We start from the raw sequence: 15,378 nt of genomic DNA on the forward strand, positions 1-15,378 counted from the left end.
AATTCCTCTAGGGCCGAGGACAATTCTTCATCACCAGACACATTAGTTCCCATTTGAATTTTGGATACGCAGCTAAGAAGAAATGTTTTGAATAGTATTAAGATATTTGAGGGATGGGTCCTATTAATAATTTAATATAATTTAATATAAATATATTAAAAAAAGTAATATTTATTATTAATTAAAAATATTAATAAACATATTTAAATCTTATAAAATATATATTTATTGTAGGTCCCACCAATTTTTGTTGTTGGCCGAAAAATTCAAAATGGCATCCGAAAGTAGAGGACAATTTAGTGTTTACTATTTACTGTCAGACTTTTTATTGTTTATTATCATTTTTTTTTTTAAAATATTTGGAGAGCATCCAAAACTTTTTTTTTTTTTTTTAAGTCGGGAGTTTTTGCCAATCAAACCAAAGTCTTTGGTCATTGTCGGTGTTTTTTAACTGTTCACTCGATTGTTGAAAAACTTTTAACATGAGATACAAACTTGAAGATGGCCGTTTGAATACCCAGACGAAATGAGTAGTACAACTCAGATGAGATAATTTGTATCCCATCTTGGCATCCAAACCGGACCTAAAAGCAATGCTATTCTTCAGGGTAATTAGTTCTAGATTTTAATTTGTCACGTCTCAATATATTATTATATAGCACAACACAAATGAACAAAAAATACATGTTTTACGAATAGTGGCTTGCCTTCTAAATATCTATAAATATATATAACAAGAAGAATCTACATAATATCAAACTCGCCTTGCAATTGACACCAGAAGCGCGCTTATATTCCAAGGACTGCAACTGAGATGCCCACAATTTGAATCTCTGCCCGGACTCTGTAATCTTGATGACTTCAATGAAGAACCGTAGGACAAAGACGAGGATGATGATGATGAAGAGCTTGAAATTTGCGGTGATGCCAAAAACTCAGAGTCGGAGGAGCTACTACATAACTCAAACCTATCGAATTTGTCCGCGTCAGTCGTGTAACAGTGAATTCCCCGAGGACCTGCCTTATCATTGTTCTTACTTTCTTTGTGATTCTTGTTTTTGTTCCAAAACCCAAGCTTTGGCCGGGTTTGAGCCTTAGGCTGTTGAATGCATGGTTTAGGGAGACCTAAGCTCAGGACAGCCGGTGGAGGGCTGAGTGGGGGAATCACTTCATCCTTTGGTAGGACTTTGGGCGTCCCTGGCTGCATTTCCCACTCGAAGGGAACTCCTTCAGTACTCCGGTGATAATAGATACTAGAAGAGTAGCCCGTGGAAGAGTTCCTCGAGAGAATTTTCTGAAAGAACTCGTCTCCTTGAAGAAAAGATCGTTTCTGCTCTGGCCCCCTGCAACGCTCTTGATGATCCATTTTCATTGCGATCAACGGTTTTGGTTGTTACCTTTCTGGGAACTTGATGCGATGGTTTTGAATCTCTCTCCACGCCCGCTACTTTATGGCATCTATGTGTGTATATATATATATATATATATATATATATATATATATACATACATGAGAGAGTTTGGTACACCGATTTCTAAGGTGAATGATGGGGTCGTAGGGTGCAGGATACTCCGAATTTCTTTTTCTTTTTCTTTTTGAAGTATTCCCGTTATTTCTTTTGTGTGTGTGTGTGTGTGTGTGTGTGTGTGTGACTGTGCTGCTTTATTCTGAGTGACTACAGAATTATTTTAGCAACTAACGAGCTAAAAAAGGGGTAAAAGAAAAGGGAAGAGCCATATACCTTTGTTCCTAAGGTCACGTTAAACATTTTGGTTGGATTGCGCGTCTTCTACTGCATACGTGCAATTCCCAAATCCTCAAGACAAGTCTAATTATCTTTGCGTCCTATTTACCTCTCCAATACTATTTATCAATTTATGTGCCCTGAGGGATAGCTTGGAATGGATCGATGAAGTAGGCACTTGTCACAGTGAGAAAGTGGCATGGCACTTACAAGCATTGGAACGTTTGGGAAAGCTACATACTTTTCCATTAACATAACAGCTAAAAACTACGGCTTCTAGGCTTTACAAACAACAGGACAAGAATAATGTGTATTCTCTGGTAGGCAATAAATATACTAAATTACACGGTAGCTAGCTAGCTCCAATCCAACTCTGCATACAGCAACTTAAATTCTTGATATAGACCAAAACTTTGCTGGGCTTGTTAATTTCTTACCCCCTGAACATCAAGCAAGCAAGCAAGTCAGACCAATACCACTACATATGTAGATGAACTTGAGTTGAATTTTTCCCACTACATATGTTAATTTCTTTTTATTTTATATTGTATGAACACATACTGAATATCATTAAATTTGGGCATTGCTTTCATATATCTAAGTCAAATTGCTAGAAGATAACAATGAAAATGGTATTAAAGATTTTAGAAAACAATTTGTTTTAACTAGCAATTTCAAATCCAGACATGACGAAACGGTCAACATACATCAAGCACTGGACTTTGGATTTCCACAATATCATTGATTCACAAATAAGACTATCCTGGCATCACATTATTTTTTTGATAAATAGCATCATGTTATTTTAAAGAGAAGTGCTACAGACAAAGAGATCTCACAAAAGTAAACCTACAAACTGACATGGCTTTATATGATATTAAATCTACTTTATAATAAAAGTAACTTTACAATTTTTTTTTATAAGTAAAAGTAATTTTACAATCTGATGTACTACATCAAATCATGTCAATTTGCGGGCTTACTTTTGTAGGATCTCTTTGTGGCTAAAGCATTTCTCTATTTTAAATATGTTACTTCTTTTATTTCATTTAAGCCCAATCTCATAAGCTCCAAACAGAACCAACAACTAATTACAACACGAAAAATTCAATAACATTAATTTTACAGACTCATTGCTGCAGTCCAACTGAAACAAATACGAATGAACTAAACCTCAACTGGTGATGAATTAATAGAATCCCGGTCAAATTAGGTATGGCCACTTAGTCTCCGTTATGCATAAAATAAGGGAATGAAGGGACATGGGAATACCTTGGCCTCTCAGACTTAGAAAGATGCTTAGACATTTCGGATGCCTGCAATGAACCAATCATTGTATTTTCATTCATCTTCAACTAAGAAAAAAAATTAAGTGTAAAAGAGAAAAAAAAATGCCAAATCCCTCCTATTGCATTAAGTATTCGGAATATCAGATATAATTAAAAACTTAAATGTAAAGCATGAATTATAAGGTAATCCAAATAGAATAGTGGATGCAGAATGATAAAATAAGGAAAGCAATCTACGGTTAAATTGGAGGATTAACATAAAACAAGTTATTCAACATTCAACTTAATAACATATAGTTTTGCTTGGAAGGTAAACCATATCATAAAAAAAAAATGCACCATCATATTATGGAGCATATAATTAAAATTCATCTAATCTAGAAACCAAAAGAAAAATGCATAGCATTCAATCTCCAATTCACATTAGAAGAGTATAGTACCTGCTCTTGGATTATGCTCCTGGCCTCAACAAGTTGAGCTTCAAGTTCAAGCTCCCTCTCAGTTGATTCAGAAGTAACTTCAGCACCTTTCTGTGCATCTTGCAATTGAACCATACGCTCCTTCAAAAGTCAAAGCATGAACAAGAAAATAAATTAACATCTTACTGTCCATAGGAATCATGAGATGAACTGGTAGAAAAGCCAAAAAAAAATACCTTTATGGAAGTCATCTTATTTCGGAGACTTTCCTCTATTTGACCTCTAGCCATGTGAAAGGGCAGGTCAAAGACATCCTGCATGTATTGAACTCTTAACATATAGCGCCATAACTAATGCAAAAGAACACACTTTAATCCTATGGGAAGTTGTCAGTACCGTTCTCCCTCCCAATGGGGACTTTGAAGGGTCAGTTTCAACTCCTTCGTTGACAGCCACAGATTGCTTGGACAACCCATTAGGAGCATTTAAAAAGTCACGCATGTCCATCTGCAAGCCCATAATGCCTGCAGGAGTTAGAACCCATTGCTCCGACCAATAGAAATGAAAGCTTCATAGATGGGGGGATTGGGTCAGGAAGGGGCAAGGGAGAGGAGCTAGGGGCATTTGAAGTGAAATCCAAATGTGCTAACTGATTTTAAATATGACAACTCTTGTAGGCACATGTGCAACTGCACGACTTCTAGGAAACATAACAAAGCTTTTCTTTGTATCTTTTTTTCTTGGGCAAATAAAAAAAGGTAGAAACATTTGAATCCATTTCTTAATAAAACGCATTCGAACAATCCCATCATACTCAAGTGAAATCTGGAGTATGGAACCACAAAAGCAAAAGTTTAAGCGAAAACATATACCTGCATTGACCGTAATAATGCCCTTAAATCAGCATTCTCCACCATCAACTCTTGATTTTTTGCCTCATAAGCATCTACCTGCAAAGTTTATGTGAACTGCAAGTTACTAGTTACCGTAAGAGTATAAATAAGTTAATCAGGTGACATACAATCTTTTTGTAGAAATCATTATCGGCCTTTTTCACATTCCATGTTCCGCGCTGACGCCCTTCTTTCTGGTTTACACATTTAGAGAAGTCATTAGGTGGATAAAATTGGTCTCAACCAGTCATTACAAATATAGGCCAGTAAATACCTGAAGCAAATTCATTATCTCCATGCCCGATCTAGATTCCTTCTTTTTTTCCATCGAGACATGGTTTAGCCTTTCCTGGAAGTTAAACAAAAAAACATTCCCACATTCCAGTATCTGTAATCTTGATAAACCTTCCTTGATTAAAATCCTCTCTATCACATAGCCCACTCCCAGAAGTAAAAATTTAGAAAATATTCTACCTGCAATTTGACGTACTCTTTTTCTTTTTTCTTCATCTCATGTATTTGTTGAGTTTTTGCTTGCTTTTGGAACATCAGAATATGGCATTGATAGTTGTCAGTATCTGTTTGATTTCATATAGTATCTAGCAAAAGAACTCCAATAAATTTCAAAATACTAACCTGATTACCAAGGACCATTCTTTGAAACTCATCTCGCTCCTGCCGAAGCTTTTCGATTTGAGCCTTAAAGGCTCCCGTAGCTTTAGCTTCCTAGTCACACAAAACAAACAAGGGACATTAACAAAAGGATTGAACTGATAAAGGAATATTACTTCGATAAAACTATAATTTTCTAACCGTTCGCGTAATGGTTGCTATCTCCCTATCCTTGGCTTGTAATTGTGCCTCAAGCCTCTCAACTTTTGCTTCTAATCTCGATATGTCCGATAGTAGGCTACAACATGAAATGAAGAAAATATAAGCATTCTTTCAAATACTGTAATTCAAAGTTCATAATTCTACACGGTCAAATTTGAATGTAAGACCTACACCAACCACATCATTCCAAAATAAATTAGGTCGGATATGCCAGTACAAAATGAAAAAATACACGAATGATGAGCACACACGGTAAGTTACATTTATGTGAATGACATAAACTTAGACACATCAACTCCATAGAAATAAAATTCCAGGGTAGATAATCTTGCATCAATGCACCATATAAACGATATTGATAAACTGAATTGGACATGTCAACAATGCAACATTGAACAAAAAGTGATAAACGGAACTAGAGGTAATCAGACACGTTAACACAATCAAATGGGACAGAGATTGAGGCCAAAGCACTTGCCGCTGTCTCTGCTCACTAGCAGAGTCTCTAAATTCAACATCCCGCTGCCTCTGTTGAAGCAACGAGTATAGACAATTGCAAGTTCTCGCAACAGAAACCTGCGAAGCACGGAAAACATGGGTTAAAGTAAATAAATGATATCGTATACAAATCCGAGCGAAGCAAAAACAACGATCAACATCAAAACGGACCGGATCATTGGCGAAAAGATCGAGAGAAGCCGGGAATCCGTACGTAACAAGCGTCCGGTTCAAGTACTTAGCGCAGTGTTCCAAATTTCCCACATCGGCAAATGCGTACTCTCTGGAGCACAAATCAAAACCATAAACATCAACCCTCAATAAGGTACATGCCTATACATATAATGTGGATATGTAGCATGGTAAATGTATGCTGAGCAAAAAGAAACCCTAAACTGTTGAGAAGCTCACCCGATTGTGAAGGCGGACTGAGGGGATGGCTGCGAGAGAGAGAGAGAGTTAGAGAGAGGAACTGAGAGAGAATTCGAAGCGCAGTTTTGGGTTCAGAGGGATCGTACTCTGAGATCGAAGTCCGCGTCGGTCTCTGGCATTGTCGAGAGCTGAGTAGAGAGACTGTGTTTTGGAAGTTGGAACTTCTAGCCGGCTCATCTGGAGTCTCCCTCGGATTGGTCTGAGCGGTGGCGAAATTTAAAACATTGAGAATATTTTTGTTAAAAACAAAAAACAAAAAAAAAAAAAACATCTAAAAACGAAGTCGTTTGGATTTGGAAGGGCAGGTGGTGGTTAAATTTGGAGTTTTGGATCTAGGTAATATGTTCTACTATGTGCGATATTAAATTATAATATTAAATTAGTTGACAGAATGTTAAATTAAAAAATAACTAAATAACTGAAATAACTGTTTTTTTAAAACTATAATTTAAAAGTGACACTGGGATAAAATGAGAATTTTATATTTTGTTTGAAAGATTAAAATATTATATTTTAATATTATTATTACGTTGGGACTTAAAAAATTAAATTGAGATTTGAAAATTTTGAATTGTTTATTATATTTTATATGGAAAATTGAAAAATGTGTAATGATGATATGAAATTATATTAGAATTTTGTGTCTCATCCCACCTCCAAACTTGCCCGACTTTTAGATTGAGAAGTGATCTCAATTTATCTCATTATTAAATTTTTTTAAAATTTTCACACAAAATATAATAAACAATTTAATTTTTTTAAATCTCAAATAATAATAATTTTAACAAATTATATTCTAATAATATTTTATTCAATTTATCTAAAATTATCTCATCTCATATTATTCTAATTCACTGTCTAAACGACATCTAACTAATATTAAAAAATAAAATTGAGGAAGATTACTTTACAGAAGTAAGAGAAGCGGTACCATGGACACATCTTGTCATCGCGTAGAGAGGTAGTCCTCACTGTCCAGTGTGATGAGAATACATATATATGGTACCCTCGTACTATCACATTATTATGTGTTGTTAAAATTAAAAAAAACCTTGTTGCAAATGTTTGGTGCAAGGCGTGTAAATATAGTTGATATGAAGACATTTGATAAAAGAGAGACCAAGCTGATGAGCGAGCTGAGGAGAGGGAGAGACCGAGCTACTTGAGCTAATGAGAGAGAAAGATCAAGCTAATGAGAGAGAGAGTTGATGAGAGAGACCAAGCTGATGAGAGAGAGAAAGCTGATGAGGGAAGAATAATTCATTTTAAATATGACGTGGCATGGACGACTGCACGCCAGTTGTATTTACCAACTGTATATAGAAGAACTATTAAAATTATGATACGTTTAGATTAAATCCATCTCAACTTATCTCAATTCATTTTATCTAATTATTATAAGTTTTTAAATTTCAACACAAAATATAATAAACAATTTAATTTTTTTCAAATCTCAAAATAATAATAACATTAAAAAATAATATTCTAATAATATTTTATTTAATTTTTAACTTTCATCTCAACTCAGTTCAATATCCAAATATAATATTTTTTACATTTTTTATTGTGTATAGAAAGTATATGAAATCTTACGTTACTCGAAAGAGAAGTTATTGTTCGTTATAGTGACTTTAATGAAACTTTAATTATATTATTAATTAATCTTTTTAGAGCATAATCAGGCATGTCTTAGGCACTCTCTAATTACGCCGTCAAAGACAAGAAAGTAGACCTTCCTTTCTAGTAATGTACTGCCTTTCGAGAGTATATATGTATATGTTTGTGTGTCTAATTCACAATTAAACATTAAAAGAAAAGAAATGTAGACGAGAAGAAATAAGGTATAGTTTATCGCATCCTGTGGTCACGAGTATATTAACCCACGAAAGGGGGGCTTCTACTTGTTCATAACCGATCAACACATGATCCGTTTATGCAAATATCGATCAACCAATTCATATATATATATATATATAGAAAAATACTTTAACTGTAAAATGATTACACAAAAATAAACTCACAAATTGATATAATTTGATATGATATGTCAGATTATAAAATTATTTTTATTATAAAATAGATATAATAGATTCTATGAAAGTATATCAGTTTATGAATATATTTTATGTAATCTCTTTATACTTGTAACAATTTATACATATATATATATTTACATATGTACGACAATGTGTGTGAGACTTGAAATAAAAACGAAGACAGAGAGGAAGAAACCAATCTAATGTTAGAAAGATGATTTAGTCGTAAAAGAATGTTATAAAAATAAACTCACAAATTAACATAAGTTAACATGTATATAAAATTATAAAATTATTTTTACTATAAAATAAATCAAACGTAAAATTAAAATAACATCAGTGTTGGTGAAATGTACAATAATATAATAAAAATTACAATGAAATTAAAAATCAAACGAAGCCAGTTTTGACTGAGGCATAGAAATATCGTTCTTTTTAAGGAGATTCAAGTCTTTTGCGGTGTACAAAGTCTCAAAATTAATCGGTGCAGCAGAACTCCTCTTGACTTGACTCCTCCGGGATACAATAGCCCAACTGATCGTCGTATAACCCGAACTAACTCTGCACAAGTGGTTGAGCTCAAAACTTTACAAAAAGAACACCTTTCTTTTATCTAGAAATACTCTCAAAAAATATATACTCACTAAACTTATTTCTCTTTATCACACTTTTTCTCAAGTATATTCCACTCTTGTACTCACTGCAAGTGTAACACCCTATTCCCAAAGGCTAGGAGTGTCACGTACTTTTCATAATAATAAATCCGGCAAGAGATCTTAAATTTCATAAATGAAATTATAAATTTATTTTATAGAAAATGTCTAATAAAAAGTCTTCCAAAAATATTAAATAAATAAACTGATAAAATCCATGTCATAAAAACATGTTTTGATTTTATTAAATCTGAACTAAACATTATATGCTCATTCTATTCCTGGTTTGCCTATTCGTATTCATCATCCTCACCTGGGTGGTTAAAAACATGAAAACAAACAAAAATAAGTCGAAGACTCAGCAAGAAATCCATCACAACGTAAACATACTAAACATAAGGTTTTCATAAAGACTTTCATGCTGAGAGTTTAAATTCATGACTATTCATACTGATGTTTGTGCTATGCATGACTGTTTTAACTGAATTAACTGACTGATCTGACTAATCAGATTTAACTGACTGATCTGATTGGCCAACACATTTAACCCTGTGTGCGAGGTTGTGCACCGGCCCCATGTCCTGCTGCAGCAAGAGAAGCCGCTGATAGTATTCTGACATACTATGGTGGACCACGACTGAGTTCGTGACTTGCACATCCACTTTGAAACTGAACTGCATTGGTACCATGCATCTGAATGGTCATCTGATTATTAACTGATCTGATCTTATCTTGCACTTTAAACTTAAGATAGCTTACTTGTCTTATATACATGAGATGCATGACATAATACATACATAATTATAATTTTTGAATTTGAACATGATGTGGAATGACATGATCGTATGCTATGCTGGATGACATGCTTACATATGACATGAGCGGTTTATAAATAATGGTTGTCAATGAACTGGCTTGAATAATACTTATATATAAGCTGAACTGTGATAATCCTAATTTATGATCAAATTACTTACCTCGCTGCTTTTTTTCTTGAATAACACTTCGTAACTTGAGACCTATATGAAATAATAGCTATCACTAAATTTATTTGGAAACATATAAGTACTAATATATTACTTAATTTAATCCAAAATCTAAAAGATAGTGTTAAACAATTCAATAAATCCTAGTATCTAGATTACTTAAAATACTTATTCATAATTTAGTAAAATACTTGAGCTATTTAAAAAAAATTACATAAAACTTATATTATGGCCTAAACTTAAGATCGGGTTGTTACACCAAGACTACACAAATATATATAAATGTGTATTAGACAAAAGTGACCCAGAACTTAAAGGACGTAAATGGAAAAAAACATTAACTAAATAAGCCAATATTAACAACAAGAAGCCCGTAAAAAAAAAGGTTAAAGCAATAAAACTACTTGAAATCCAAAACGGTATGATCGCTTGAAGACAGACTCTCTCCAACGGAAATGCTAACAAAATATGAGAGCAATAAATCTCACAACGTCTAAAAATTATTAAAAAAATACCAACATTCTCTCACTATTTTTAATAAAAATAAAATAATAATATAAGAGATATACTTTCAGACAAAGAAGGATTATTATACATCATGAAGGTGTACTCTGCATTGAACCCTCACTTAGTGAAATAATAACCTTTACTCCAGAGTCAGTAGTGGTCTCAGACTTTAACTATGACTGTTCAGGAGAAATAAAAAATTATTACTCACACATAGTAATCCAGGTGTTGACATGAGCTTTATTAGCCAGTACATTACGGCCTTGTGCTCATCCCAGTTTCATGAGTACTTTTACAAATAAATCCAAATCTCATAGAGAGCGGCATCACTCTCACACTCACATAGGTAAAATCTGTCAAGGGTGTTCCTGTAATTCTTACACCCTACTCATAAGAGCTACAGAATTTCATTAAGAGTTTCTTCAAAAACTCATCATCCACAACATTACAAGATAAATGCACTCAGATCATAGGAATGAGAAATAAAATAAATAGTGCATTTATTATGACCATCATATGATTCGTTTTTTCCATTGAACCCAGTTCTCAGGATCTCTGGTCTCTAGATTAGGTATCCTCATACATGGCTCATAAATTTATGGGCTTTAATCACATTCTGCTCGATGTATTCCAGATCATTTCTCTTGTCAAAATCTTGTTTAGTGGATCCACATTAATAACACTATCAATAAAAAAAATCTCACAGTAATGTGTTTTTTCTTCTAAAAGATTTGGATTACAGTTATAATAATGGTTTTGTACTCTACCAATTATAGTATCACTACATAATAAATTAATTGATTTTTTCCACAAAGGAATAAATCTCTCAACAAATTTGCCCATTTTTGAAGCCAAAGCAATTCAACTCGATTTAGCAATAATACGGCAGCCGAGTATGCAGTAAAGCACTAAAAATCATAAAACGGCTTGAAGGCCTTAACATACATCCAAATTCAACTCAGAATAGCTTACGTTATTCAAAACTGATCTAAAACGCTTTCAGTTACGTCACTGAGTCCACAAAATAATACCCAATACGTTTTATAAAACCAAATGGCAATAAAGACAATAGAGGCAGCCGACGTAAATAACATTTGCGTACATTTAATACCCAAAAAGTTAATAACTTCCAGCTTTACTCCCAAAAGCTCAAAGAATTGAAAACTGAAGAGAAACTAAAGACGTTGGAGGCAAAATCTTTTGAAAAAATATTATTTTCTAAAAACTTGACCCCATTAATTTTTAGATTTAAAAAGAAATTTTCTTTTCATAAAAAAAATACACCTTACTCAAAAATTACTTTATTCCAAAATGAAGAAAAATGAACTGTTATTCTTTATTCCATATTTCAGAAAGACATAAACATGTGTGCCAGAATATTTAAAAAATAATGCACATAAAAAGAAACATACTATGTTTTATTCTCAATATTCAATTTAAACATTCCATCACAAACATAGTCATTTCCCACAAAAACTCTATTTTTTGTAATTACATATTGATCAAATTCCATAGTTTGTTTGAAGCCCGTTTTGTTGAGTAAAAAACTCGACATCAAATTTTTCCTCATAGACGATTTATAGAGAACATCTTTGAGTATCAATATACGTCTAGAGGTGAATTTCAACTCAACCTCATCACTCCCAAGAATCTCGATTTTACTTGAATCACTAAGCATAATAGTCTTCTCTTCTTCAAAATGAGTAAATTTTTTGAACCAATCTTTATCATAGCAGACATGCCTATTAGTACCAGAATCTGCCCATCACCTTTCAACAAATTGAACCATGTTAATGTCTGTGACCATTGCTACAAACGGCTCCTCAGTTATCTTAACTTGAGGATTATTATTTTCTCGCTTTCAGAACTTACAAATTTTAGCAAAGTGCCCAATTTTACGACAGACAAAACACGCTTGATTTTGTGAAGAGGATCCTTGGTTCTTATCATTTTAGTTTTGAAAACACTTTTTGTGAGGCATACTAAATTTTTTGAAATCTTTTCTTTGTGGCTTCAAAAAATTATTTCTTGTATTTTGATTTTTGGACATACTACAATTTTTAGAAATTAAGTTTACCTTTGTCATGAAATCCTCATTACCATTTTGAAATATCAAATCATCTTGGCTTCTAGCTTTCTCCTCTACACGAATACTTGTGATTAAGGTCTCCAAAGAGGTGTCATTTTATTTATGGCACATCGACTTTTGAAACTCTCTCCATGAAGGTGGTAGCTTGTCGATGATGCGACAAATAATTAGATTGTCTCCAATCTTGATGCCTTCGGATCTAACTTCAACTACAATCATTTAAAAATCTTGCGCTTGCTCTGCAACATATTTTTCATCTACTATTTGATATTGAAAGAAGCGACTTGCTGTATATTTCTTTACTCCGGCTTATTCCATATCGTATTTACTCTGTAAAATTTTCTAAATTTTCTTTATAGAGGTATAAGTAGTATTGTAATAATCATAAAATTGATCAACAAGATAATTTAAAAGATAACATCGAGAATTTGCTTCCGACTATATGTATAGCACTCTACCAGTGTTAACCTCAAATCAAGAAGACTTCCTTTTCCCTTTCTTTTTTTTTTTTTTTTTTTTTTTTACCAAATGACTTCCTTTACCTGCTCAGTGATTCTAAGGTCAAAACTCAAGGCAAAATGACTGGGCTACGGGAGGAGACATGGATTCACACGGGGTAAGCCTGATACATTTTAGTTTATACTGTTCACAAACAGTTTTAAGTAATCTCTTCCCCGTCTCTGTATCAAAACCCAAACCCAAAATCCTGGATGCATGCATCACGTGAGTTACAAATAGCGTAGTCGTATCGATGCGGTCAATTTCAAGCACAAGCAGATGGTCGACACCGAAATTGACTTCCTCCCTGGCCGGCTGGCTGGCCCTGGGTTCCCAAAAGCATCTGCTGCCCAGCCGTTGACCGCACCAAATTTCAAACATGATCGACTGCTCCAATATTCAATCCAGCATGCTCATAATCCTGATGAAAAAAAATTTGATAAACATGCATTGTGCCTCGACTTAGTAAAACCCCCCCTAAAATTTGGCGGCTCGGATTTTACGTATGATATCGAATGAAGAAAGGCCCGAGTAAGGGTACGTTTGAAATTTAAAATCACTTCAACTCATCAATATAATTTTTTTAAATTTTAATATAAAATATAATAAATAATTTAATTTTTTTAAATTTTAAAATAATAATAATATTAAAAAATAATATTTTAATAATATTTTATCATTTCAACTCAATTTAGTTCAACATCTAAACAAGCTTAAGATGCGCTTTATAAGTCGTTTGTATTACGACTCATTCTCTGATATACTGTTGTACCGTGTTTGGACTTTACGTATAAATTATTAAAATATAAATTGAATAATCAAAATGTATTTTAAAATAACCGATTATTTGACATGATATCGTATTAAAAAACTCGTGTTTGACATTTGATTCCATACTACACCCACACGAAGGTAAACATCATAAAAATTAAATATATTGTTTCTATCCATTTAAATATTGGAATAGCTTTATTTTTTCCTCTATTAATCTCTACATGAACTATAGAAAATGCCCACGGAAAGAAACCCTCACTCTCACTCCAAAAAAAATAGTCTCATTTATTTATTTTTATTTTTTTCATCTTCTCCCCTTATTTCTTAGTTTATTTTTTTTTCATTCAAGGTCGAAAAAGTCAGATCTACAATTTTTCTACAACTCTCGAGAGACATGCGCAGCACAAGAAGACTCTTAGGCGACAAATCGTTCGGAGGATAGTGGTGGTTTTGTAGCAATCACCGCGTGTGGTTCTCACGCGCTATCCCTTTCGACAGCTCTTCTCGTTACATGCGCCGGATTACCAGAATCATCACACCAGATTTTTCAAATATGATTTTTATGGCTAAAAAGCGACAAGCTTATTTGCCTTCATGCGTCGTCAAAGGCTACTAGAATTGGTCCAAATTGTAGTCCATCATTTTTCGTTATTATTTTCCTTATTGTATAGTAAAAATAAATAAATAAAGGCGTTTGTCCATAAAGGCTAAGGTCTCGTTTGTTTTCGCATATGAGATGAGATAAGTTAAAATTAAAGTTAAAAGTTGAATAAAATATTATTATAATATATTTTTAAATATTATTTTTGTTTTAGGATTTAAAAAAATTGAATTATTTATCTTATTTTCTATGAGAATTTAAAAAATTTGTAATGATTTGATGAGATGAGTTGAGAGGAGTTGTGAAAACAAATGTGGCCTGAGTTTTTCCTTTCTATGAAGGGTGAGGTTGAGTTTTTGTTTAGGTAGAGTGTTGTCTTTTATACGTTTGTCTACAGAGAATATCAACAGCAGTAAAGTATAGACCAATCCAGTAGTGTATTGATTGAGTTCCTAATGGTTGATATGGAGATATCCTTACATATATCTGATCATGAATATAAGTTTTTATTAATAAATAAATTAATAAATGATGATATATCTCTTAAAAAAATTTGGAATAGCTAATGATTTGGTTGAGATATTTGCAATAAATATACATAAAAGAAAACAGAAGATTCGACGTCTCATCTCAACTAGAATTAACAGCTTTGTAGTTTGCTGATAAATTCAAGCGTGGAACTCCGGTGATCACTTATATTGGAGAAGAGTTTACGTTATTAGGAGGATAGTTATATCTGGATTTTATAAAAATAAATTTATAAATTGATATAATGTTACATGATATATTATATTTATTTTATAATTAAATAATTTTACAATATAACTTATCACATTAAATTACAACAGTTCGTAAATTTATTTTTGTAACAAAACATAATAGAGAATAGTTTCGATAATTTTGCTACAAACACACAAATAACAAAATAATTATTGTTTTTGTTACAAAAAATATCTTAAATGTTAAAAACACTTTATTATGTGTTGTCAAATAGATTTATAAATATAATTTTTCTTTTTTAAAATAAACGTGCGTAACCATCTTTGTATATTCATGGAAGTCATTAAATATTATCTTGTGCAATAAGCAATCGAATAAATAAATGGAGGATAAAATTGAAATGG

At 32.7% G+C, this 15,378-nt stretch overlaps 2 protein-coding genes across 2 annotated transcripts; both read right to left on the reverse strand.

Annotated features, from left to right (window-relative positions):
* Positions 1–705: 705 nt before the first annotated feature.
* On the reverse strand, positions 706–1,819 carry LOC121263137. The gene has a single exon (XM_041165941.1). The coding sequence runs from the start codon at positions 1,370–1,372 to the stop codon at positions 755–757; it is 618 nt and encodes a 205-aa protein (XP_041021875.1). The 5' UTR covers positions 1,373–1,819; the 3' UTR covers positions 706–754.
* A 149-nt stretch (positions 1,820–1,968) lies between these two features.
* Positions 1,969–6,425, reverse strand: LOC121263000 (afadin- and alpha-actinin-binding protein-like). The gene is made up of 15 exons (XM_041165756.1): positions 6,197–6,425; positions 6,090–6,118; positions 5,850–5,961; positions 5,659–5,756; positions 5,160–5,256; positions 4,983–5,072; positions 4,821–4,883; positions 4,621–4,695; positions 4,475–4,540; positions 4,326–4,403; positions 3,850–3,960; positions 3,690–3,767; positions 3,475–3,594; positions 3,018–3,061; positions 1,969–2,185 (listed from the first exon to the last, which is right to left on the reverse strand). Exons 1-15 carry the CDS (start codon positions 6,227–6,229, stop codon positions 2,179–2,181), a joined length of 1,101 nt encoding a protein of 366 aa, XP_041021690.1. The 5' UTR covers positions 6,230–6,425; the 3' UTR covers positions 1,969–2,178.
* Positions 6,426–15,378: the final 8,953 nt, after the last annotated feature.

This window comes from Juglans microcarpa x Juglans regia, chromosome 4S (genome assembly GCF_004785595.1).
Source record: "Juglans microcarpa x Juglans regia isolate MS1-56 chromosome 4S, Jm3101_v1.0, whole genome shotgun sequence".
Lineage (NCBI taxonomy): Eukaryota > Viridiplantae > Streptophyta > Magnoliopsida > Fagales > Juglandaceae > Juglans > Juglans microcarpa x Juglans regia.

Bases quoted from the DNA above. Each gene is read 5' to 3' on its own strand.
- LOC121263137 (XM_041165941.1), bottom strand. From the start codon at position 1,372: ATGAAAATGGATCATCAAGAGCGTTGCAGGGGGCCAGAGCAGAAACGA.
- LOC121263000 (XM_041165756.1), bottom strand. From the start codon at position 6,229: ATGCCAGAGACCGACGCGGACTTCGATCTCAGA. The intron at 6,119-6,196 runs GTACGATCCCTC...TCTCTCTCGCAG, and splicing joins ACGCGGACTTCGATCTCAGA to CCATCCCCTCAGTCCGCCTT. The intron at 4,884-4,982 runs GTTAGTATTTTG...ATGTTCCAAAAG, and splicing joins GAATGGTCCTTGGTAATCAG to CAAGCAAAAACTCAACAAAT.